This window comes from Crinia signifera, chromosome 12 (genome assembly GCF_055691185.1).
Source record: "Crinia signifera chromosome 12, ASM5569118v1, whole genome shotgun sequence".
Lineage (NCBI taxonomy): Eukaryota > Metazoa > Chordata > Amphibia > Anura > Myobatrachidae > Crinia > Crinia signifera.
Genome location: NC_139228.1, coordinates 56,540,316 through 56,566,185, shown reverse-complemented (window position 1 = coordinate 56,566,185; position 25,870 = coordinate 56,540,316). Strand labels below are relative to the sequence as shown.

Sequence of the window (25,870 nt, the reverse complement as noted above, 5' to 3'; positions counted from 1 at the left end):
ATGAGTCAGCATCTGTAGGTGACACTGGCAGCTGTCAGTACACTGTCCCTATAGGAGCCAGCATCACTATAGGTGACAGTGGCAGCGGCGAGTACCCGGACACAGCCGCCCCTCCCTGCCGTGCAGCTGATGTCAGGAGGCGGCGCCCTGATCGGGGCATCTGGGAGTCGGACTCTGCTGACGGTCCCTGGCTGCCTAGGATGCTGCGGGCCGGCAGGTAAGAGGGGACCGGGAGGACGGGAGACGGAGGCGTGGGTAGAAGGGTGCCCGGGAGCGGTGCACAGGGGATGCAGCGAGCAAACCCGGAGCTGGGCGTTGTGTATTTGTTTTCAGGGTGGATGATGTGTATATAGTGTCATGTTGTGCAGATACGTTGTATCCAATTCACCTGTTCTACGGGCGAAGGCCACTGCGTATGGATAGGAATAGCAGCGGCAATGGCTACACTGTGTAAGGAATAGCAGAGGGGCCACAGTGCACTACACACTTACATAGCACGCTGCACACAGGGTCACACATCGCACACAGGGCCACAATGCACTACACATAGTACACAGGGCCACAATGCACTGCACAATGCTCCACACACACCGCACACAGGACCAAAATGCACTACACACAGGGCCACAATGCACTACATACTGTACGTAGCACACAGGGCCACAATGCACTACACGTAGCACACATGGCCACAATGCACCACACGCACAGCACACAGGAGACAGTGTAGTAGTAGGAGAGTGCATGGAGGTAGTAGGAGGGTGGTTGTCATAGTGGCAGTCAGAGGCAGAACTCTGGGAGGCAATGGAGTCATCTGCCGCCGGGCTCCTGCTCTCAAGGGGGCACCTCTCCTCCCGCTGGGAGTTCTGAAATATGTGTTTTATATCTATCTATATTTCTGAACAGAAATATATATTTTATATAAGGTTATTAGGGTTGTGTGTGTGTGTGGGTGGGGGGCACCGATATAGATCTTGCCTCCGTTTGACTGGGGTGAACTTACGCCACTGTAGGAGAGTAGGCTGGTGGGTTCGGTTGTCAGAATGTTAAGGGGTAGTAGAAGAGTAGGGCGGGGGCTGGGGGTGTTTGCCAGTGTGGTAGGAAGTAGTAGAGTAGGAGTGTGGGTTGTCCGGTGTGTGTATGTGGGGAAGTAGAGTCAGAGTGTGGGTTGTTTGAGTACGGGGTTAGTAGTAGAGTAGGAGGGTGTTTGTTAAAGTGTAGGGGTAGTAGTGGAGTAGGTGGGGGGCAGCCAGGATGTGAGACTGGTGTGGTGGAGAGCAATGCTGGATTAGCAGATAGGGTTGGCAATGTGTGAGGAGGTTATTGTGGAAATACATCCTTAAGGTTTGGTTTTCTTACCCAGCAATTTGGAGCAGTTCCTCTTGTGGTTAAAAATCAAGAGGCATGTAAACTATAGGACACATGAAGCCCAGTGTCCGTAATGATGGAGGTTATTAAGGACCTATGAAGCTACGTGTCAGTAAGGATGAATGTTATACCCCTTTTACACCAAAATCCCTGGTCGGACCCTGGTCTTTGAACACAGGAGTTTCCAGGGTTGGACCCAGCTTCATACCCCATTTACACAGCACTGTGACCCAGGTCAGACCCAGGTCTGCGCCATTTACACTGAACCTGGGTCAGCCCTGCTTTTCCCTATGGATGACATTAAAAATGTCCATTTTAGGACTGATAAACTGCCAGCCAACCTTCCCTCAATGATTTAAAATAAAAATTAAAAGACATGACAAGTTAGCATTGAAAAATGTTGGTCTATTTTGTGAAATATTTTTTAAAAGTTTTATTCAGTTCTCAAGCACACATAAAAGTGCAACATCACCCATGTGCTCTCCCCAGCCCCCCCCCCCCCCCAAAATATAAATGATACTGCATCCAATTATGATTTCTGTGTGCACTGCCCGTATCCTTCCTGGCTGCTGTCTTTTGCCACTGCAGCGCACTGTGGAAGGGCGTCCAGCACTTCTGGTATCCTTGCAGCACTACCCGGATGTCCCAACCTGGGTTAGGACCATTTACACCGCCCACGACCCAGGTCCAACCAGTGTTCAACCCTGGTCAGGACCTGGGTAGGAGACCAGTGTTACTGGACCTGGGTTGGCCCCTTTTACACCAACGCTGACCTGGGTCCAAACTGGGTTATTCCTTGGTGTAAAAGGGGTATAAGTAAGGACATAAGAAGCTATGTGTCAGCAAGGACATATGACATCCTCCCTGACATTGAGTCTGATCACAATACAATGTAATACAGTCTAACTCTAATGCGGGGTACACACCAGGGCGATTCGCTTACTAAGCACATCGTGAGCGGGTTGTCAGTGTTTCTTCCGACCCGCTCATGATGACGTGGGGGGCCCGACCCGCTCACGATGTGCACCGTGAGCGGGTCCGATCCGATGGCGACCCGCAGCCGGGAGTATGGTTGTTTCCAGATCCTACCTGCTGCAGGTAGGATCTGAATAATGACCGACCGACCTGCGGTACCGCGCATCGGATCAGTATCGGTCCACACCAGGACAGAAAAGGGCCCAATCACCTACATCCAATCGGTTGGAATTGGGTCTAGATTGATGGCATCGGACCCTTGTCGTCCTGGTGTGTACCCAGCATAACATTTCAGTCATATGTGAACACATGTTAGTGGGTCTGACGCGTTTCTTTACTGCACATGTGGCACAAAATTGAGTACATATGACGTCCTGCTTTTAACACTTAGAGAGTTGGACCAGGCTGGGCAGGCGTAGAACGAATCCGGTACAGTCATGTACATGTTTGCAATGTAATAAGATATGAACAGATTTGAGAATATACTTTTTGGCAGCAGAGGCCTTGCCGGACTGAATGCCTGGTGCAGCAAAACGCATTGTTCACCTTCTGCACTATAACGCTGATTTATGTAGTCACCTCCAGCTAATAGTTTCATCAGTGTTGAAACTATATTCTAATATGTGATATAATATTTCTTTACATTTGTTTAATTGATCTAATTATCTGTATTTGTCGCTGTCATCAACCTACTATTACATGCAATGTATTGATTTGACTAACTTGACATGGGGCTATATAATTATAAATGTATCAGTATTACATCGGCTTTTGTTATTTACCTTCTGTATAATGCTTCTCCCCACCCCATTCTTTAACCCAGGTACACCACAAAGGCCTCGTTACAGTCAGCATGGAGACCCTACAACCCGAGGACCCACCCGGGAATGTGACTGACAATTGTTACAGAGCACACTCGCGCAGTTCTGTATTACAGGGCCTTCCATTTGGAGGTGTCCCCACTGTCCTGGCGATAAATTTCCTGGCATGGCTGGTAATGCTGTCAGGGCTTCTGGTTTAGAATGGTCAGGACTGTTATAATTAGTACAGTCCAGAGATAGGTCCCATCATGATGGTACAGTACAGATACAGGACCCTGCAGGTTGGTGTAGGCCAGATACACAGTAGGACAATCCATAGTTGTACATTTCATATACAGGGACATCTATAGTTACACAGCCCAGATAGAAAATCCCATAGTATGATGTAGGCCTGATATGGGACCCACAAAGATGGTACAGTCCGAATAAAGGACCCTACACAGGAATACAGTACCGATACAAGACCCTATAGGTTGGTTTAGGCCAGATATAAGACAATCAAGGTAGTACAGTTCAGATACAGGACCTTCAGCGTATTATAGTCCAGCTATAAGACCCTGTAGGTTGGTGTAGGCCAGGTATAGGACCATCCGTGGTAGTACAGTCCACATACAGGACCCTACAGGTAGGTCAGATATAGAGTAGGAGGGTGTGGATCGTTAGGTCTACAACAACTAGGTCGACAAGCATTGGGTCGACACCACTAGGTTGACATGGGTCAAGGTCGACAGGACATTAGGTCGACACAAGCATTAGGTTTTACATGGGCAAGGTCGACATGGGGTTTTTCTCAGATTTTTGACCCAAATGTCAACACATGGACACATTCGCTTGCGATGCTTTGAGCACGGTGCCTCGCTACACTCGGCACACTACTTTATTCTCCCACCACACCCTAGTGGATGGCAGGGCATGAAATCCCGCCTGTCGGCTCAAAAAACAGTGAAGAACCCCATGTCGACCTTTTGACTGTCGACCTAATGCTTGTGTCGACCTAGACCCATGTCGACCTTGTTGCCTGTTGATCTAGTGGTGTCGACCCAATGCTTGTCGACCTAGTTACTGTAGACCTAATGACCGTATCCTGAGTAGGACCATCCAGAACTGTACAAGTCAGATTCAGGGACATCCAGAGTAATACAGCCCATATGGAAAATCCCATAGTATGGTGTAGGCCAGATATGGGTCCAACAAAGGTGGTACAGTCCAGATACAGGACCCTGTATGTTGGTTTAGGCCAGATATAGGACAATCCAAGGTACAGTAGTACAGTTCAGATACAGGACCATCAGAGTATTACAGTCCCGATACAAGACCCTGCAGGTTAGATTAGGTCAAATGCAGGACCATACAAGTACAGGGCAGTGGTATAATATAGGATTACGATAAAATACTCATACATTACAAGACCCGATGGCTGGCATAGCCCATATATATCACCCTGCAGGATGATATAGCAGAGATATACCATCTATAGTAGCACAAGGCAAAATACGCTGATGAGTGGAATAATTGGTGATGTGTCTTCTCTCCAGGTTCTGCTGCTGGTATTCTCATGTGTGAGGAAGGCAGCCTGGGACTATGGGCGCCTCGCTCTCCTGATAGACAATGACAGGTGAGACATTACACTCATCCTCCGGGACATATTTAGTCAGAGCAGAGTAAACCTTCCTGACACCTGAACTCTCTCCCCAGCCGGGCCATGCGGCGCAGATGGACATCATATGAGTAATGTTTGACCTCAATTATGGGACTCTGGTGGAGGGATACTGGGATTCTATCTAGAGGTGGAGGAGCCCTACTGGGCGGATAGAGGTGGAGGTGCCCTACTGGGCAGATAGAGGTGGAGGTGCCTTACTGGGCGGATAGAGGTGGAGGTGCCTTACTGGGCGGATAGAGGTGGCGGTGCCTTACTGGGCGGATAGAGGTGGAGGTGCCCTACTGGGCGGATAGAGGTGGAGGTGCCTTACTGGGCGGATAGAGGTGGAGGTGCCTTACTGGGCGGATAGAGGTGGAGGTGCCCTACTGAGCGGATAGATGTGGAGGTGCACTAATGGGCGAATAGATGTGGAGGTGACCTACTGGGTGCATAGAGGTGGAGGTGTTTTTTTCAGCATTATTGTGGTGAAGGAAATGGTGCAATAAAACAAATATTCAGGATGCACAAATTGATCTGGTCTCTGTTTTTCCAGCCTGACCTCTCTCTTTTATGGGGAACCGAACGACAAGGAGAAGTCTCCTTGTGAGACTGTCCCACCTGACCTGAGCAGTAAAGATCTGGTGAGTACACAAAATGGAATGTGCTGTACCACAGTGCTGACATTATTACATAGATGGTGGTGTGATTGGTTATATAACCTTGGTGCTGGCATTATTACATAGATGGTGGTGTGGTTGGTTATATATCCCCAGTTCTGACATTATTACATAGCGGGTGGTGTGATTGGTTATATAACCCCGGTGCTGACATTATTACATAGATGGTGGTGTGATTGGTTATATAACCTTGGTGCTGGCATTATTACATAGATGGTGGTGTGGTTGGTTATATATCCCCAGTTCTGACATTATTACATAGCGGGTGGTGTGATTGGTTATATAACCCCGGTGCTGACATTATTACATAGATGGTGGTGTGATTGGTTATATAACCTCGGTGCTGACATTATTACATATATGGAGGTGTGATTGGTTATATAACCTCGGTGCTGACATTATTACATAGATGGTGGTGTGATTGGTTATATAACCTCGGTGCTGGCATTATTACATAGAGGGTGGTTTGATTGGTTATATAACCCCGGTGCTGGCATTATTACATAGATGGTGGTGTGATTGGTTATATAACCTCGGTGCTGACATTATTACATAGATGGTGGTGTGATTGGTTATATAACCCCAGTGCTGGCATTATTACATAGATGGTGGTGTGATTGGTTATATAACCCCGGTGCTGGCATTATTACATAGATGGTGGTGTGATTGGTTATATAACCCCGGTGCTGGCATTATTACATAGATGGTGGTGTGATTGGTTATATAACCCCGGTGCTGACATTATTACATAGATGGTGGTGTGATTGGTTATATAACCCCGGTGCTGACATTATTACATAGATGGTGGTGTGATTGGTTATATAACCCCGGTGCTGGCATTATTACATAGATGGTGGTGTGATTGGTTATATAACCCCGGTGCTGGCATTATTACATAGATGGTGGTGTGATTGGTTATATAACCTCGGTGCTGGCATTATTACATAGATGGTGGTGTGATTGGTTATATAACCCAGGGACAGGTATTATTACATAGATTGTGGTGTGATTGGTTATATAACCTCGATGCTGGCATTATTACATAGATGGTGGTGTGATTGGTTATATAACCTCGATGCTGGCATTATTACATAGATGGTGGTGTGACTTATTATATAACCCCGGTGCTGGCATTATTACATAGATGGTGGTGTGACTTATTATATAACCTCGGTGCTGGCATTATTACATAGATGGTAGTGTGATTTATTATATAACCCCAGTGCTGGCATTCTTACATAGATGGTGGTGTAATTGGTTATATAACCCAGGGACAGGTATTATTACTCAGATAGTTGTGTGATTCATAATATAACCCCGGTGCTGGCATTATTACATACAGTAGATGGTGGAGTCATTCATTATACTGTATAACCCTGGTGCTGGCATTCTTATATAGGTGGTGGTGTGATTTATTATATAACCATGGTGCTGGTAATAGTATATAGAGTAAATGTGATAGATAAAAGACAGATTATTATATTATATAGCTAGTGGTGTGATTCGTAATGTAACCCCAGTGCTGGTAATATTATATAGATGTTGGTGTGATTCATTATATATCCCCAGTGCTGGCATTATTATATGGAAAGTGGTATGATTCATTGGGGCTGTGAATATTATATATATGATGGTGTGATTCTTATATGGTTATGGTATTATTACATAGATAGTGGTATGATTCATAATGGCATTATTATATAGGTTATTTATTATATGGTTCTGGAATTATTACATAGATAGTGGTATGATTCATAATGGCATTATTATATAGGTTATTTATTATATGGTTCTGGTATTATTACATAGATAGTGGTATGATTCATAATGACATTATTATATAGGTTATTTATTATATGGTTCTGGTATTATTACATAGATAGTGGTATGATTCATAATGGCATTATTATATAGGTTATTTATTATATGGTTCTGGTATTATTACATAGATAGTGGTATGATTCATAATGGCATTATTATATATGTGATGTTGTGATTCATGATATGGTTCTGGATTTATTACATAGATAGTGGTATGATTCATAATGGCATTATTATATAGTGGATATTGTGATTTATTATATGGTTCTGGTATTATTACATATAGTGGTATCATTCATAGAATAACCCAGTGCTGGTATTATTACATAGTACAGGTTGAGTATCCCATATCCTTATTTTTTTCTTTTTCTAAAAACCTACTTGGGATCTGTAACAGCGCTACTGGGGACATGATATGTAACTGGCACTACTGGGGAAATTATATGTAACTGGCACTACTGGGGACATGATATGTAACTTGCACTACTGGGGACATGATATGTAACTGGCACTACTGGGGAAATTATATGTAACTGGCACTACTGGGGACATGATATGTAACTTTCACTACTGAGGACATGATATGTAACTGACATTACTGGGCACATATATAACTGGCACTACTGGGGACATGATACTGGCACTACTGGGGACATCATATGTAACTGGCACTACTGGGAACATGATATGTAACTGGCACTACTGAGGACATGATATGTAACTGGCACTATTGGGGACATGATATGTAACTGGCACTACTGAGGACATGATATGTAACTGGAACTACTGAGGACATGATATGTAACTGGCACTACTGAGGACATGATATGTAACTGGCACTACATGGCACATATATAACTGGCACTACTGGGGACATGATCTGTAACTGGCACTACTGGGGACATGATATGTAACTGGCACTTCTGAAGACATGATATGTAACTGGCACTACTGGGGACGTGATGTGTAACTGGCACTACTGGGGACGTGATGTGTAACTGGCACTAAATATCTGCAAGAAAATGATTGCTTGGCATTCAAATTCAGTACCTGATATAATACACAAACTTAGGTTCATGTTTTGAAACCTTGTTTTATGCACAAATATAATATATGTGTGTGTATTTCATGTGTTTGATGTGTTTATACAACATAAATGCAAGATACCTCCTAATACACCATTCAAATATAAAAATATTCTGAAATACGGAATAATTCATTATCCAAAATTCTTCTGGTCCCGAGCATTTTGGATAAGGGATACTCAAACTGTAGTGTGATTCATTATATAACTCCAGGGCTGGCTGCTATAGATGGTGGAGTGATTCATTAAATATCCCCAGTGCTGGTATTATTACATAGATGATGATGTAATTGATAATGTAACTCCAGTGCTGGTAATATTATGGTGGTGGTCGTGATTCATTATATAACCCCCAGGGCTGTTCCTATTATTTTGTTGGTAATATGGTTTATTATATAAGCCTGGGGTTATTATGATATAGATGTCATTTATAATACATATAAGGCGCCTAATGAATTATGTTGGTTGGCCTATACCTTAACCTTAAGCGCCTAGAAATAACTCACGCAGGACACCTTAACTTAAAATAACGACTCGGACAACCATGGCATAAGTGGTCATAATATTTATTGAAGTGGTATGATCCTTATTTGTCTAAAGGGATTGCCAAGAAGAGCACTTGAGACCAGCACCAGTCAGAGGTGTATGTCAATGGTAGCAACTGCAACGCTCCAATCCAACAAAAACACCCCTTACGTAAGGTACAGCCTGCGCCGTGACGGACTTACCGCCCCTTCTATGGTATGGCGCAGACACCTCCAGGAAGTGTCCAACATCCCCTGCCAAGTCGGGACTCGCCCACTGTCCTGGCAAAGGGGGGCAATACCGCATGGCGACCACCTGACACCTCACCCGACTGCTGGTCGAGAGCGCCTTGTCGCCGATTTATAATTAAAATAATTTAATCAAATTGTTTGGACAGAGCCCGTAGGCCAGGTAGCACAACATTGAGAAAAGGGGAGGGAGGGTGGGGATCCAGACTCAAAGAGGAAGCACTTCCTCCCCACTTACCCTTAAATACCCCTCTTTAAGCTGACTCCCCCAATCTACCTGATTGGCCCATCTACCTGCCCCTGACTGCCTGAAGTTCTTTACCCACAGCACTTTGCTTCTTCAACTAACTTTATTTACAACCCCCAAATTCCCAGGCTCTTAAATACACTCGAGCCTATGCAGCCCTTGTTCTATCTGATGCTAATGCGTCTATGTATAATGCTTTTGTATATAGTGCTTCTGTGTATAATGCTTCTGTGTATAATGCTCTGTGTTTCCTCTCTTGCAGGGATTCTGCTCCTGGCTCAGCTCAATTTATCAGATGAAGTGAGAAATATTTCTGGGGGAAGGGTTCTGTGCTGGACCCTATATAGGGGATATAACATTAACATCCTGATTTCTCACTGCAGGGATGAAGAAATCCAGAGTAAATGTGGAGTTGATGCCATCACCTACCTGTCCTACCAGCGCCATCTGCTGGTGCTGATGTTACTTGTCTGTGTCATCTCCGTGTCTATCATATTGCCAGTGAACTTTTCTGGAGATTTGCTGGGTGAGTCCCTTTCACAACCCTAGACCCTGCCCTCTCCCCCCCCCCCCACCTGACTCTGCCCCCATGCCCCCCCGACCCATTCCTTTCACCCTGCCAGATCCTGACCCTGCCGCCCCCCCCCCCCGACCTGACTCTGGCCCCCGTGCACCCCCCCCCCCCGACCCATGCCTTTCACCCTGCAAGATCCTGACCCTGCCCTCTCCCCCCACCTGACCCTGCCCTCAGCCCCCCCACCCCCACCTGACCCTGCCCTCAGCCCCCCCACCTGACCCTGCCCTCAGCCCCCCCACCCCCGCCTGGCCCTGCCCTCAGCCCCCCCCCCCTCCCGTCTGACCCTGCCCTCTCCTCCCGGCCTGACCCTACCCTTTCCCCCCAGCCGGTCCCTGCCTTCTCATCCCCTCCTGACCTTGCCCCCTCACCCCCTCCTGACCCTTCCATTGCCCCCCTCCTAGCCCTGCCCTTGCCCCCCTCCTAACCCTGTCCTTGCCCACTTCTGACCCTGGCCTCCCCCCACCTGACCCTGACCTCTCCCCTCGTCCGACTCTGGCCACTCTTCCCCCCTATCTACCTCTGTTGTGTATAATCTCTCTCTATCTCTGCAGGGGACAGTCCGGCACAGTTTGGTCGCACTACAATAGTCAACGTTCCCACACAGTGAGTGACAGAGCTGTACGTGTGCTGAGTCTGCGGGGTGTGCGGTTTTGTGACACTTTATGTTTGTGACTCCTCTGCAGAGACCGCTTCTTGTGGCTGCACAGTGTAATGGCGCTGGCCTACTTTGTGCTGACTGTGCTGTGTATGAGCCATCACTCTGCCGCATTACACAACCGGGAGGACCATAAGGTAATAACCTGCACAACTGAGGCCAACAGCCAATGAGCTGCGAGACCTGCGCTCCGCTCACCTGCGGTTATCCGGTAACACTGCCCATGGTATCCGGTGTCTTAGTCAACCATGAAAGGTTAACAAGCACAAGGCCGACATGCACTAGATCAGCATTGATAAAAGGACAACACAAGCAATGAGTTGACAAAGCAATGGTCGACACATGAAAATGTCGACATGAGTTTTTCTTGATTTTTCCCTTTCTTTGGACTTTTCTTTATATTTTGCGATCCAGCTGGATTATGATTGGGAATGGTAGAGTGCAGCAGTAGCGGAGAGATAAAGTAGCAACCAGCACCTATCCTTTTTCACACACAGCCTGTAACATGGCAGTTAGGAGGTGGCTGAACGGTTCTTTATCTCTCTCCACTTTATCTCTCTCAAAGGCAGATTTATTAAGCTCAGTGTAGTGATAAAGTGGCTGGTACTTTATATTACTGCCCAATCAGCTCCTAACTGTTAAGTTACAGGCTGGGTTTGAAAAAACACAGTGATATGCTGATTGGCCGGTGATAAAGTAAGCAGGCTTAATAATTCCGCCCCTTAGTACATAGACCCCATTATTAATCCACAGTTATATTAATACCTGTGACACTAGTACAATCTTCTGTTAAATTTGCTTCATGACAACAGCGCACAGGAATATGCTGGCGATATATAAGAAGCTGTCAGTGACATTATGTAGGAGATGATGGTTCTAGTGATCCCACTTTCATGTTGGTTCATTGTAAATTATCGATCTGGAACATCTGCATCTGATTTGCTTCCTGTGTTGATCCACAGGCGGCTCGGACTCTGATGGTCACCAGGATTCCTCGTGAAATCTCCGATACCTCCCTCATCACCAAACATTTCCAGTAAGTAGGTGCTACACCGCAGAGTGCTCCCCTGTATCCAGGCCGTGACTGTGAGAAGAGTGCCGCCTCCTCCACCTGATACTAAGTACCTGCCACACTGACATTCAGGCTGTAACGGAGGGCACCTACCCCTGACAGTACTGTGACGGAGTGCATCTACTCCTGACAGTTCTGTTACAGAGGGCACCTACCCCTGACAGTACTATTACGGAGGGCACCTACAGTGCCCCTGACAGTACTATGACTGAGTGCACCTACCCCAGATATTAAGTATTGTGACTGAGGGCACCTACCCCAGATATTAAGTATTGTGACTGAGGGCACCTACCCCTGACAGTTCTGTTACGGAGGGCACCTACCCCTGGCAGTACTATTACAAGGGGCACCTACCCCTGACAGTACTATTTCGGATGGCACCTACCCCTGACAGTACTATGATGGAGGGCACCTACCCCTGACAGTAAGTACTGTGGCGGAGGGCACCTACCCCTGACAGTACTATTACGGAGGGCACCTACCCCTGACAGTACTATTACGGAGGGCACCTACAGTGCCCCTGACAGTACTATGACTGAGTGCACCTACCCCAGACATTAAGTATTGTGACTGAGGGCACCTTCCCCTGACAGTTCTGTTACGGAAGGCACCTACCCCTGGCAGTACTATTACGGAGGGCACCTACCCCTGACAGTACTATTACGGAGGGCACCTACCCCTGACAGTACTATTACGGAGGGCACCTACCCCTGACAGTACTATGATGGAGGGCACCTACCCCTGACAGTAAGCACTGTGGCGGAGGGCATCTACCATTGACAGTACTATTACAGAGGGCATCTACCCCTGACAGTACTATGATGGAGGGCACCTACCCCTGACAGTAAGCACTGTGGCGGAGGGCATCTACCACTGACAGTACTATTATGGAGGGCACCTACACCTGACAGTACTATTACGGAGGGCACCTACCCCTGACAGTACTATGATGGAGGGCACCTACCCCTGACAGTAAGCACTGTGGCGGAGGGCATCTACCACTGACAGTACTATTACGGAGGGCACCTACACCTGACAGTACTATTACGGAGGGCACCTACCCCTGACAGTACTATGATGGAAGGCACCTACCCCTGACAGTACTGTGACGGAGGGCACTTACCCCTGACAGTACTATTACAGAGGGCACCTACCCCTGACAGTACTATTACGGAGGGCACCTACCCCTGATAGTACTAAGAAGGAGGGCACCTACCCCTGACAGTAACTACTGTGATGAAGGGCACCTACCCCTGACAGTACTGTTACAGAGGGCATCTACCCCTGACAGTACTGTTACAGAGGGCATCTACCCCTGACAGTATTGTTACAGAGGGCATCTACCCCTGACAGTACTATTACAGAGGGCACCTACCCCTGACAGTACTATGATGGAAGGCAGCTACCCCTGACAGTAAGTACTTTGACGGAGGGCACCTACCCCTGACAGAACTGTTACAGAGTGCACCTACCCCTGACAGAGCTGTTACAGAGTGCACCTACCCCTGACAGTACTATGACGGAGGGCTCCTACCCTTGACAGTACTGTTACAGAAGGCACCTACCCCTGACAGTACTGAGATGGAGGGCATCTTCCCCTGACAGTACTATTACAGAGAGCACCTACCCCTGACAGTAAGTACTGTGACGGAGAGCACCTACCCCTGACAGTACTGTTACAGGGGGCATCTACCCCTGACAGTACTATTACGGAGGGCACCTACCCCTGACAGTACTGTGATGGAGGGCATCTACCCCTGACAGTACTGTTACAGAGGGCATCTACCCCTGACAGTACTGTTACAGAGGGCACCTACCCCTGACAGTACTGTGACAGAGGGCATCTACCCCTGACAGTAAGTACTATAATACAGGGCACCTACCCCTTACAGTACTGTGACGGAGGGCAGCTACCCCTGACAATAAGTACTATAATACAGGCCACCTATCCCTGACAGTACTGCCTACCACTGGTAGTACTGTGATTGAGGGCACCTACCCCTGACAGTACTGTGACAGAGGGCACATACCCTGACAGGAAGTACTATGATAGAGGGCACTTACACCTGACAGTACTGTGACAGAGGGCACCTACCCTGACAGTAAGTACTATGATAGAGGGCACTTACCCCTGACAGTAAGTACTATGACAGAGGGCACCTAACCCTGACAGTATTATTACAGAGGGCACTTACCCCTGACAGTAAGTACTATGACAGAGGGCACCTACCCCTGACAGTATTATTACAGAGGGCACTTACCCCTGACAGTAATTACTATGACAGAGGGCACTTTCCTCTCTAACAGTACTGTTACAGAGGGCACCTACCCCTGACAGTAAGTACCATTATGGAGGGCACCTAACCCTCTGACAGTACTGTTATGGAGGGCACCTACCCCTGACAGTAAGTACTGTGTTGGAAGGCACCTGCCCCTGACAGTAAGTACTGTGATGGAGAGCACCTACCCATGACAGTAAGTACTGTGACGGAGGACACCTACCCCTGACAGTTGGTACTGTGTTGGAAGGCACTGACATCTTTGCACTTTGTCCTAGTGAGGCGTATCCCAGCTGCACAGTTAATGATGTCCAGTTCAGCTATGACGTCCGACGACTGATGAAACTGGACACGGAGAGGTGAGGAGACCATGATGTAAACTATGTAGGTTTCTGCTGAAATCCCCTACTTACCCCCCCCCCCCCCCCCCATCCCACCCTCCTGAACATCACTCCCATTTTTACACATTGTTACACTTCACACACCCTTATCCCTTCCCACGTACCCTGAAGTTGCTGGCTCCTCCGTGTGATTCATGTCCTGTGATTCTCAGGCGCCGGGCCATGAAGGGCCGCGTGTATTTTGCTGGACGGTCACAGAAAGAAGGGAGGATCCTGATAACAACCCATCCATGTGCCCGGCTCTGCCCCTGTGACTGCTGCGGGTTCCAGAAGGTGAGTGGCTTCTACTCCTAAATCATCTCCTCTTACCAAACATAATCGGGGAAATGTTGGGCAAGGTTGCAGAGGTCGGGAATTTCATCCGAGATATCCCGTATTTTGAAAGTAGCAAAAAAACCGTCTGGTGCTGCCGAGTAACACGGAGCTCGCGCGTTATGGGTAACTCGACTTCTATCGCATGAAGGATAGAATAATGTGGGTACATTACTACAGTGAAGTGCGAGGTCAACAGGTAAAGGTAGATAGTGCTTAGGGTAGCACGGATGGTGTAATGGTTAGCATTGCTGCAACACAGTGCTGAGGTCATGGGTTCGATATCCACCATGACCCTAACTGTGCGGAGTTTGTATATTCTCCCCGTGTTTGCGTGGGTTTACTCCGGGTACTCCGGTTTCCTCCCACATTCCAAGAATATACTGGTAGGTTAATTGGCTTCCAACAAAAATTAACCATAGAATGTCTGTGTGCATGTATATGTGGTAGGGAATATAGATTGTAAGCTCCACTGGGATGTGAATGTTCAAATATTCTCTGTACAGAACTGCGGAATATGTGTGCGCTATATAAGAAACTGTTAATAAATTAATAAAATAAATAGGGTAAAAAAAATGACATCATAAAAAAATGGGCGACAAGTTTTTAAATACATTTTAGAAGTTTTTATTCAACTTTTTATCATTTAACATTCATGTGCAGAATGATTGGGAATAGTCACTTGTGCCAAGTGCAGCGGAGAGAGGCAGCTGACACCAGAAACTATAATAATTGTGTCGACCATTTTAATGTCGACCGACCATTTTAATGTCGACCCTTTGACTCTGTTGATCTTTTTTACTTTCTGTTTTTTTCATGTCGACCATTTTTACCTATAGTCTATTTGGGGTTGACCTATTGACTGTCTCAAGCCCCATACACACTAAACAAGAATGTGAACGATACCGCTGCATGTTCAGCCATCGTGACGTCGCTGAACAATATCGCTAACCAGTACGCACTAGCTAGTTGACTGGCAGCACTACCGATATAGTTACCTATCTCAGCGGTGCCCCCAGTATCTTTTTACTGTAGATCTATTGAACTACATACATACATACATACATACATACATACATACAAAGAGAACATCAGGGGGGAAATTTAATGGGATGAGAGAATCAGAAAGTGAGAGATTTGGTAAGAAATCTCCAGTTTTTTTAAAGTGGCAATCATTTACACTGCAAAACCAGTTTGCTTTTAATGATTGCCGCTTTAAAAAAAACCCTGGAGATTTCATACCAAATCTCTCACTTCCTGATTCTCATACCATTAAATTTTACCCCAGGTCTGGAGAGGTTTTGCTGCCACCATGTGGCCTTTTCACACATTGCAGTTATTTCATAATTAAGCGAGGATCATTTACAACCCTCTGTAAATAAGGGGTTTGATGTAGAGTTCGGTGTATATGTAATGTATATCCACCCAGAAGCAGAGTTGTGTGGATCTCTGCAGACCATCCACCCTTATACTTATACATGTGCTAATAATTATCATCATCAGTTAAGCCTTGCAATAGGTGCATTATCAGTATAGGTGACATTAGACTACAGCATGGGTCCTCAAACTGCGGCCCTCCAGATGTTGTGAAACTACAAATCCCAGCATTCCTTGCCACAGTTTTGCTATAAGGGAGTGTTAAAACTGGCAAGGCATGCTGGGATTTGTAGTTTCACAACATCTGGAGGGCCACAGTTTGAGGACCCATGGACTACAGTATAATGCACCAATCCTTTTTGTGTGTGAGAGCGCACCGTGCACTGCTGACTGCCTCCCGTTACTAGCAATGCAGGTCACATACACCACAGGTTGCCCCGTAAATGTCAGAATCCATCACAGCCATCAGTAATAGATCCATTTTGTTTGGTTCCTCGCTCATTGGCCCTTACAAAGAGTGTTGTACACTGTTTATATGATTATAGCGCAATTCTGCACTATTCTCTCTCCTGGTGCTGTGAGAAGCAGTCACATATGTACTAAAATATAGGTCATCACAGGTAACGCTGAAAGAGAGAAGTCCTCAGAACCGATAGGCGAAGGCGCTTTATGACCGCTATGTTCACATATTTTTCCATTGTGCCCTATTAGATTTGCAGGAAAAACTAGCGCAGAATGTCCACCATAATAAATGGAGACGTGAGCAGCTGGGAATCACGAGGCGCTGAATCCCCACCAACACACGTAGTAGGGCAGTAGTGACCAGGAAAGATGGCTGCCTGGGAGGAGTCAGAGGGCTGCAGATACCACCGCTGACCTGCTCTTCTCTATTGCTCCAGGTAGAGGCGGAGCAGTACTATGCAGAGCTGGAGGAGAAACTGACCGACGAGTTTACAGCGGAGAGGAACCGAATCCCACTGAAGAGGCTGGGGACTGCGTTTGTCACCTTCCAGGATGAACGGATGACGGCAGTGTGAGTGCACCATCCCTGTATGTGCCAGTTAGTGAGAGTGGGGCTCAATCAGAATGCAGACACCATATTGTTGTCTTGGACATAAAGTTGACATTGCATTTATGGCATATTCCAAGCGTAACCCTCTCTTACCTGTCCTACCTCTCTGTCCATTCTTCTCATGACTCCACTTTCACCCATTTTCCACTAGAGTAGGTATCTTCTAAGGTCCTTTTCTGGGACTTCTGCAATTCTCCCTCCATACGTCCTCTCTAGATGAGCTCATCTTCTCCTGTGGCCTTCAATATCATCTCTATGTTGATGATAAATGTACCTTTCCTCTGCTGACCTCTTCTCACTCATGTCTCCAGCTGTCTCTCTGCGGTCTCCTGGGTATCCCATTGCTGTCTTACACGTAACATGTCTGAGCCGATCATCTTCCCACCCTCCCGCATAACCTCATCTCCCACACTCTCATCTATTGATGGCGCTACTATCTCCTTTAGTCCCAAGTGCACTGTCTTCGAGTAATCCCAGACTCTTCCCTCTCCTTCACACCCCCACTTCCAGCACCTCTCACAGTCCTGCTGCTTCTATCCTCACCCAGGATGCTACCAAGACCCTCATCCACTCACTGATTATCACCAGACTGATCTCCTCCTATCTGACATCCATCAATTCCCACTCCCATCCTCCTCAATGCTGCTGCCCAGCTCCTCTTCCTCACCAAATGTACTACATCCTCCTCCTCCTCTCTTCTAAAATCCCACACTAGCTCCTCTTTCCCTTCAGAACCCAATTCAATCTTTTTACACTCACTCATCTCCCATTTACATCTCCGATCTCATCTTCCTTCACTCTTCTGCCCATCCTCTATGCTCCCCAAATGCACACCACCTCTCCTCCCAACTCCTCATCACTTCATCCCACTCCTACCTCCAATATTTTGCCGTTACTGCTTCTTACCTCTGGAACTCTCTCCCTCTCCATATCAGACTCTCCACCTCTCTACAAAACATCAAACTGGCTGTCAAGACCCCACTTCTACACCAAAGCTTTATCATTGTGGACATTTTGGGAATGTCAACATTTTCACTTTCAATATTTTGTCCACGTCAACATTCTGAATGCCAACATAATTACATAACGTGTCTTACACATCTATATTGCTGCATTATGTTCATCTCCGCGGATTTCTCCAATTCACAATGTATTGTTGCTCCAAATTTAATGCTACAGTCTGATAGGTTGCTATGGGTTACAGCACCATGTCTGGGCACTGATTTAAAAAAAAACATCCACAAATAACTGCCAGAAATAGGTTGCTTCAATTGAATTATTTGGTACCATGAGGTGGAAAACTCCATCGATAATTCAGGAGCACAAATATGAAAAGCGATGAGGAAGTGTCTCAGCGCCAGATAACGTGCATTCTCAAAATGATGTCATAGAGAGACTGTGGTCTAGAGCCTAGCGGAATGATCACACTGACCTCTCCATCTCCTCAGAATTATTCAGGACTACAACCGGCCAATTTGCAAACGAGCCCTGCAGCAATCCTCTGTCACCCCCATCCTCCAGTCCCCCAAGTGGGGAGTGCGTTACGCCCCAGCTCCGAATGACGTCATCTGGTAAGTGACAGCCCTACCTTCGCTCCTCTCTGTTCTCAGGAAGGGGATTGGTTCATATGGTAAAGCTTGTTTTGGTAACAGGGAGAACCTGGCGGTATCAGGATGGGTTTGGTGGCTTCGGTTTGTGGGTATAAATCTGGCGTTGTTCATCCTGCTCTTCTTCCTGACTACACCGGCTGTCATCGTCAGCACCATGGACAGATTCAACGTCACTAACCCTGCAGAGAACTTACGGGTGAGACATGCTCCCTTACCACAGGATTGTGTAGTCCCTCTACCCCCAGACTAAGGGTCAGATGTATCAAGTTTCACAAAGTGATAAAATGGAGAGTGATAAAAAAAAACAGCTCCTATCTGTCATTTGTCAAACCCAACATGTAACATAGCAGTTAGGAGCTGATTGGCTGGTTGTTTATTACTCTCCATTTTATCACTTTTTTTAAGCTTGATACATCTGGCCCTGAGACTTTTGCAACCAAAGCCAAATGACTCCTAAGGTGCCCATACACTAATGTGATGTATTGCAGCAGTGTATGGGCCGCCCGGAACCTTCCCGGGCGGCAGGATCGCATGCGGTCCTTTCTCATGCGATGTATCGCATGCAATCCTGTTTCTCGCCACTGGGAAGGGGGTCCAAGTCGTAGGTCGGATGAGCATCGGCTCAGGTCCTATGCACAGGGGGGACATCAAACATCCAATTTAGGCTGATTTCTCAGCCCGATCCCTCGGGATCAGGTGAAACTGGCCCAAATCGGTCAAGTGTATGGACACCTTTAATGAGAAGAAGGGAACCAATTCTGTAAGAGATGTGACCCGGCTGCACACTTGTCAGCCATTTATAGTTGTGCCAGCTTTGCATGTTTCCTAATAATTATGCCCGCAAGATACAATGTGTCGTTCCGGAATAATAGAACATTGCACCACTTTTGGGAATAGAATTGCCCTCCTTAGACCTGTATTAAACTCTTCTGACTGCCCTTGTACATGGCTGACCCTCCATAGAATGCTCCACTGTATCTATATTCGCAGTGTGATCTCTTCTCCTGTTCTCCACAGAATCCAGTTATAACCCAGTTCCTGCCCACATTTCTGCTGTGGATGTTCTCAGTGTGCCTGCCCTACCTGGTGTACTATTCTGCAATCTTGGAGGGTCACTGGACCAGGTAATGATATGTCATCCATAGCTGTCAATTATCTCTGCTGAATCTTCTAATAGCTTGCTGCCCATACCAGTGTCCTCCCCACCCAAAAAATAATCTCCTTCACTGTGAGCCCCATCGGCAGGTGACTCACACATTTACATTTAGTATTGAGTAGAGTTGCCATTGTTTGTGTTCTCTTCCCCATAATAATTTTTCTTCCCCAAATGTTATTCATGTTGGCTAATCTTATAAAAAAACAACAACTTTTTGGTGCCAGAAGTGGGGAAACATACATTTTGCTGATATTCCTGATACCTGTTATTTAATTTCTATGTAACCCATCCTTATCCGCTCTTACACTCCCACAATGCACTTCTCTCCCGTTCCTCCTTTTTTTTTTAATTGTCATTCTGCGCTTTGTTTTCAGATCGAATGAAAATGAGCTTACGATGCACAAGTGTTACTTCTTCCTAGTGTTCATGGTCATCATACTGCCCTCTCTAGGCCTGACCAGGTACTGCACTGCTCCTCATCACTTCCAGCACGCACACCCCCATCTCACCTATAGCATTTTTCATACTAATATTGAAATGTTATAGTTATTATTCTTCTACTCAGAGAATATATTTTGTAACAATCATGAGCAGATTGTGTAGGTGATAAAGTCCCGATTCTCCTTGCCCCCTCCTCAATGTAGGTGATAAAGTGTAAGAATCATAGAGTTATTTGTGGGGATTCTCACTCACTTATGTCTCCCCTAGCCTGGACCTGTTCTTCCGCTGGCTGTTTGATGTCCACTTCTTGGAATCGGCCAATTTGAAGTTCCAGTGAGTATCGCATGTCCCTGACTCCTCCCCCCCCGCCTTTATACATTACATAGAGCATTATCTTGTCATGTGACCCCTCATTCCCTCCCCTTAATACATTACATAGAGAGATCCCTGGCCATGTGTCTCCGCCCTCATTAAACTATCCGTACAGCTGTCCCTGATAACGTCTCTCCGTCTGCCCCAGGTGTGTGTTTCTCCCCAACAATGGGGCATTCTTTGTGAATTACGTCATCACTGCCAGTCTGATTGGCACCGCCATGGAGCTGCTGCGGATTCCTGGTCTCACTCTTTACGCGGCACGTCTCTGCCTGGCCAAGTCGGTGCCTGAGCGGATCCATGTGAAACGGGTAACACTCCATAGGAACAGTGGGAGTCAGAAGGGTAGTGGGTGGAATCCAGAGCAGCAGTGTAGACTCTGAGGTCTTTCTTGCAGAATCAGGCCTATGAGTTCCAGTTTGGCCTGGAGTACGCCTGGACCACGTGTGTCTTCTCGGTGGTGATGACTTACAGCATTACTTGTCCTATCATCGTTCCCTTTGGTAAGTGTCACACAGTACAGAATGTCTGCAGGGCTCCTGTGCCCCTTGGAATAGAATTACCGACTCCTTGTGCACTGCTACAGTCTAATGCTGCCTCTCTTTCCTCAGGTCTCCTGTATCTGCTACTGAAACATATGACCGACAGATACAATATCTTCTACGCCTATATCCCTACGATGCTGAGCCCCAGTCTGCATGCAGCAGCTTCCCGCCAGCTCCTCGCTGCCCCCATCCTCTGCATCTTCTGGCTGCTCTTCTTCTCCGTCCTCAGGCTGGGTAAGCTGTGTGCTCATCAGAGGTTCTTCTCGTCCATCCCTGTATAGTTGCCCCTTCATCTTGTACCAGGTGGGCCTGCACTCGCCGCCATTGGTGTACCAGCAGGGAAAAAAACAGCTGAAATGTACAAATAATTGCTATTATTACATTCCCGGGGTATCTAGAGCTTGCGGAAGACTAGACTTCATTAGCTGAATGGCTCAGCACACAATATCTGCCCTAGGGCTTCATACCGTACTAGGCATTAGTTTCTTAGTTCTGTCTGTATTGTTGCTGCAGGGTCCACGCACCCGGTCACGCTCTTTACGTTTACGACCCTCCTCTGCTGTTTGCTGTTTGCCATTTTTGGACTTTGTCTCAGAAAACTGCGACCGAAGAGACCATCGAGCTATCAGGTGGGGACTATGCTAGGACAGCGCAGCTACAGTCTTTATTTGCGTCCTGAGGGAACGTGCTTTTATTGTATATTGAATAATAAGCAATGGCACATATTAAACTGCGCCCGGCTATTCTGGACAATAAGAGTCCACTTACTTTCCCATCTTGATATTGAGCAGTAAGAACATGGTACTGGTATTGTCCAGTATTAAGGTTTCTGCCTTAATACTGGACAATAAGATCCTATCATCTTAGCCCCAGTACTGAATTTAAAGAGCACACACACACTAATATTACTGTAAATAGACTATGTACGTCTCTGACCCCCCTATACTGGACAGTACATCCTCGCACGTCTGACCATTCCCCCTTACACTGGACAGTACATCCTTACACGTCTCTGACCATTCCTTCTTATACTGGACAGTTCCACCTGGCATGTCTCTGACCATTCCCCCTATACTGGACAGTACATCCTCGCACGTCTGACCATTCCCCCTTACACTGGACAGTACATCCTTACACGTCTCTGACCATTCCTTCTTATACTGGACAGTTCCACCTGGCATGTCTCTGACCATTCCCCCTATACTGGACAGTACATCCTCGCACGTCTGACCATTCCCCCCTTACACTGGACAGTACATCCCCGCACGACTCTGACCATTCCTTCTTATACTGGACAGTTCCACCTGGCATGTCTATGACCATTCCCCCTATACTGGACAGTACATCCTCGCACGTCTGACCATTCCCCCTTACACTGGACAGTACATCCTTGCACGTCTCTGACCTTTCCCCCCTTATACTGGACAGTACATCCTCGCACGTCTCTGTCCTTTCCCCCCTTATACTGGACAGTACATCCTCGCACGTCTCTGACCTTTCCCCCCTTATACTGGACAGTAGTTCTCGCACGTCTCTGACCATTCCTTCTTATACTGGACAGTACCACCTGGCATGTCTCTGACCATTCCCCCTGATACTCGCACGTCTCTGACCATTACACCTTATACTGGATAGTGAAACCCCGCACATCTTTGTCCATCCCCCTAATACTGAAGAGTGAGACCCTGCACATCTCCAACCATCCCTCCTAATACTGGAGAGTGAGACCCCGCACATCTCAGTCCGCCATTCCTGTACTGAACAATGAGATCCCGTACATCTCAGACCGTCCTCTCGTACTGGACAGCAGTGAGACCCCGCACATCTCAGACCGCCCTCCTGTACTGGGCAGTGAGATCCCCTACTTCTAAGACCGCCCTCCCGTACTGGACAGTGAGACCACCCCACATCTCAGACTGCCCTCCCGTACAGAACAGTGAGACTCTGCACAACTCAGACCGTCCTCTCGTACTGGACAGTAAACCATCTTATATGGCATTCCTCCTATTGATATGCACCATATAATAAACGTAGAGAAGGTCCTAATATTATCTAGGACCACCCTTTGGGTTCTATTGCCTGCTCCTCTTCCCATACTTTACAGACTGTTCTATTATACTGAGATTAACATTCTTCGTGTGACTGGTGTCTCCTGATAGATGTCGGAGCAGGGCGACGGGATCATCCAGGACACGGAAAACACCAGTATATCATCCGCGCTTCAGTCCACCGTGAGTGTTGCATGCGCAGCAGGTTCCATGTGTCTGGTGTCCATGCTCCTCCATGTAGTATATGGTCTATTGTCTCATCTTGCCAACTTCATTTCCTCAGTCTGATCATTTATGTCCTCCAGGTTTTTGTGGCCTCTGTCCTCCAAGAACAGGATCTCTCGCCTCTAGCCTCTCCCGCTCACCCAACATACGGTGCCCTAGAGACCAGAGCGGACAGCCCAGGGGAGGTGCCGGAGGCGGCTGCTGAGAGCTCCGAGGATGCTTATCTTAAGGGAGAAGAGATGTGAAGGGACCACCACCCTTGGATACCGGTTCTCCTGACGCTATGTGTGTGTGTTTCTCCACACAGGGCATTGTACAGCTCCCAGTTCAGCTCCTCTAATGGCATTGGATGGGTTAAGCTGTGGTTTATTGGGCAGTCACCTGGACAGACCTGTGTGGGCGAGCCTGCATTTTGGGGCACCCTAGTGGCCATCGAACCTCTATTAGGTGTACGGTGCCCTAACTTTTCCTGCTGAGACTGCGTGCCTCCAGGACACCTGTGAGGTCATTATATAGAAAGCTGCGTGCAAGAAAATCACGTGAAGAGGGTGTGGCTAATACTGCTGAGCCCCTCCCATCTCCAATACCCATGCTGTCATACTCCAGCTCTCTACTTGTATTACCAGATCATGGCTCCTCTATGTAACATACGTGTACGTGTGTTCTCGATCATGTGGTCACGACATGGAAACCTTCATATAGCTGCGATCCCTGGCTCTATTTTTCGTTCGCATGGGGACAGCGCATTTTGCATCTGACAAATGTTATTTAAGAACTTGCTGATTTTTGCCAAATATAATTTTAAAAGAGTATGGTTGATTGTGTTAATGTGTCACATGATTTCCTCTCCACTGACCCCACCCACGAGGAGTAGAAAAGTGGTGCCTCGCTCCACCAGAGGGAACAGCAGAGAGAATCCCAGAGTCCTTCACTTTCCCGCTGTGGCAATAGAATGATTTTGTCCAGCTTGGGCCTGAACACAATCTCCCCTGAGAATGGGGAGGACTTCAGAGGCATTTGGGGCTCTGGGTCCGCTCCCTAAGCAACGTGCTGACTACTTAAGCCGATATTCTTGTGCCCAATAAGTTCTGTAACATTAGCAGTGTCCAAAGATTTATTGGTGGAGATTCCAATTTCCCCATATACTTGACAGGGACTGCAGCCTGCGGAAGACTGGCGACTTAGGGTCACCTTTGGACCTCTGCTCACCTTGAAATGTCCTCTAGAGGTAAAGGACTCTCAGATTTCCAGCTATCGTTGACAATTAGGGGCCATTTCAGTGTTGCATGCCAGTTAGTTTTATGGATGACGATGGTGCCTTTTTGCAGTACACTTGCTCCGTAACAGATCCTAACCAACTTAGTGTAACTGCAGAACATTCAGAGTCCTATGCATCTGTGGCACATCCCCACTAGCAGGTGCATGGGTGCAAATGGCATCAGCCAGCTTGATATCTATCGCTTTTCTGGCACCAGTGTTAGAGCAGCTGCAACTGTGCACCAACAGTGGTGGCTGCTCTCACAAGCAGATGGATAGGGGTAGAGCAGACAACGATCTGCATTTATTTATGAGCAGAATTTTGTTACTGTCCCTTCTTTAGGCATAGAACAAGATGAAATGAGAAGAGGAGCGATGAAGACACTTCAGCTGCCTCAGGTAAGATAGAAAAACTGTTCATCTGCGCTATGTTGTACAGTATGAATGAAGTATTTTTATGGAAAACCAGATGATTTTTTTTTTGACTTAAGAGCACTAAATAAAACTGGATTAAGTGAATAGAGTAGAGAAGAAATAGAAAAAGAAGCGAAATTAATAAAATAATTAAAATAAATATAAAAATAAAATGAATGTAAATAAATTCAAAGCGGCCCTTTAGGTTACAACTCTTTTTTGAATGACTTAAAAGTCTAGAGAAGACTGAGCTTACCCTATCTCTACTGTCAATGCCTGTGGTGGGCGGCCCAGTTGGATGTTGACACTGGTGGACTCGCTCGCTTGCTGCCGTGGTCTTCTTGCTTTCTGGCAGTGGCTAGAGGAAGTGGCTGCAGAACTCCGCCAATCTCCCGATCCCCGCCGTCAGCTCAAGGCCGTCTTAACAAAATGATTGGCCCCAGGCATAACAATGCACTGGGGCCCCTATTTAAGTAAAAAAAAAATCATAACTTCCTGCTGTGTCTCTCCACCTGCTATCTGCCATCCAGTAATTAGCATTAGCTTACAGCCATTACCTGTCTGGCTGCAGGCTGGTAGAGAATGTTTCCCATAGCAGTGGAAGGGAGACAAGAGGACTCTCTTTGTGGGGCACTCTTACTATGTCAAATGA

General features: G+C 46.9%; 1 protein-coding gene across 1 annotated transcript; it reads left to right on the top strand.

Annotated features, from left to right (window-relative positions):
- The first annotated feature begins 12 nt into the window (after positions 1–12).
- TMEM63C (transmembrane protein 63C) lies at positions 13–24,354 on the top strand. The gene is made up of 23 exons (XM_083167334.1): positions 13–217; positions 3,167–3,337; positions 4,700–4,779; positions 5,357–5,444; positions 9,668–9,705; positions 9,789–9,931; positions 10,534–10,585; positions 10,666–10,774; positions 11,600–11,673; positions 14,267–14,347; positions 14,542–14,662; positions 16,978–17,111; positions 18,599–18,721; positions 18,803–18,956; positions 19,778–19,884; positions 20,291–20,377; positions 20,625–20,690; positions 20,878–21,040; positions 21,127–21,232; positions 21,341–21,508; positions 21,788–21,903; positions 23,434–23,505; positions 23,628–24,354. The coding sequence occupies exons 2-23, from the start codon at positions 3,197–3,199 to the stop codon at positions 23,790–23,792; spliced, it is 2,388 nt and encodes a 795-aa protein (XP_083023460.1). The 5' UTR covers positions 13–217; positions 3,167–3,196; the 3' UTR covers positions 23,793–24,354.
- The last annotated feature ends 1,516 nt before the right edge of the window (positions 24,355–25,870 follow it).

What these genes read in the sequence shown, in the direction of transcription:
- TMEM63C (XM_083167334.1), top strand. Translation starts at nt 3,197, where the DNA reads ATGGAGACCCTACAACCCGAGGACCCACCCGGGAATGTGACTGACAAT. An exon ending in AGAGACCATCGAGCTATCAG is followed by an intron (nt 21,904 to 23,433) that starts GTGGGGACTATG and finishes GTCTCCTGATAG; the next exon opens with ATGTCGGAGCAGGGCGACGG. An exon ending in CATCCGCGCTTCAGTCCACC is followed by an intron (nt 23,506 to 23,627) that starts GTGAGTGTTGCA and finishes TATGTCCTCCAG; the next exon opens with GTTTTTGTGGCCTCTGTCCT.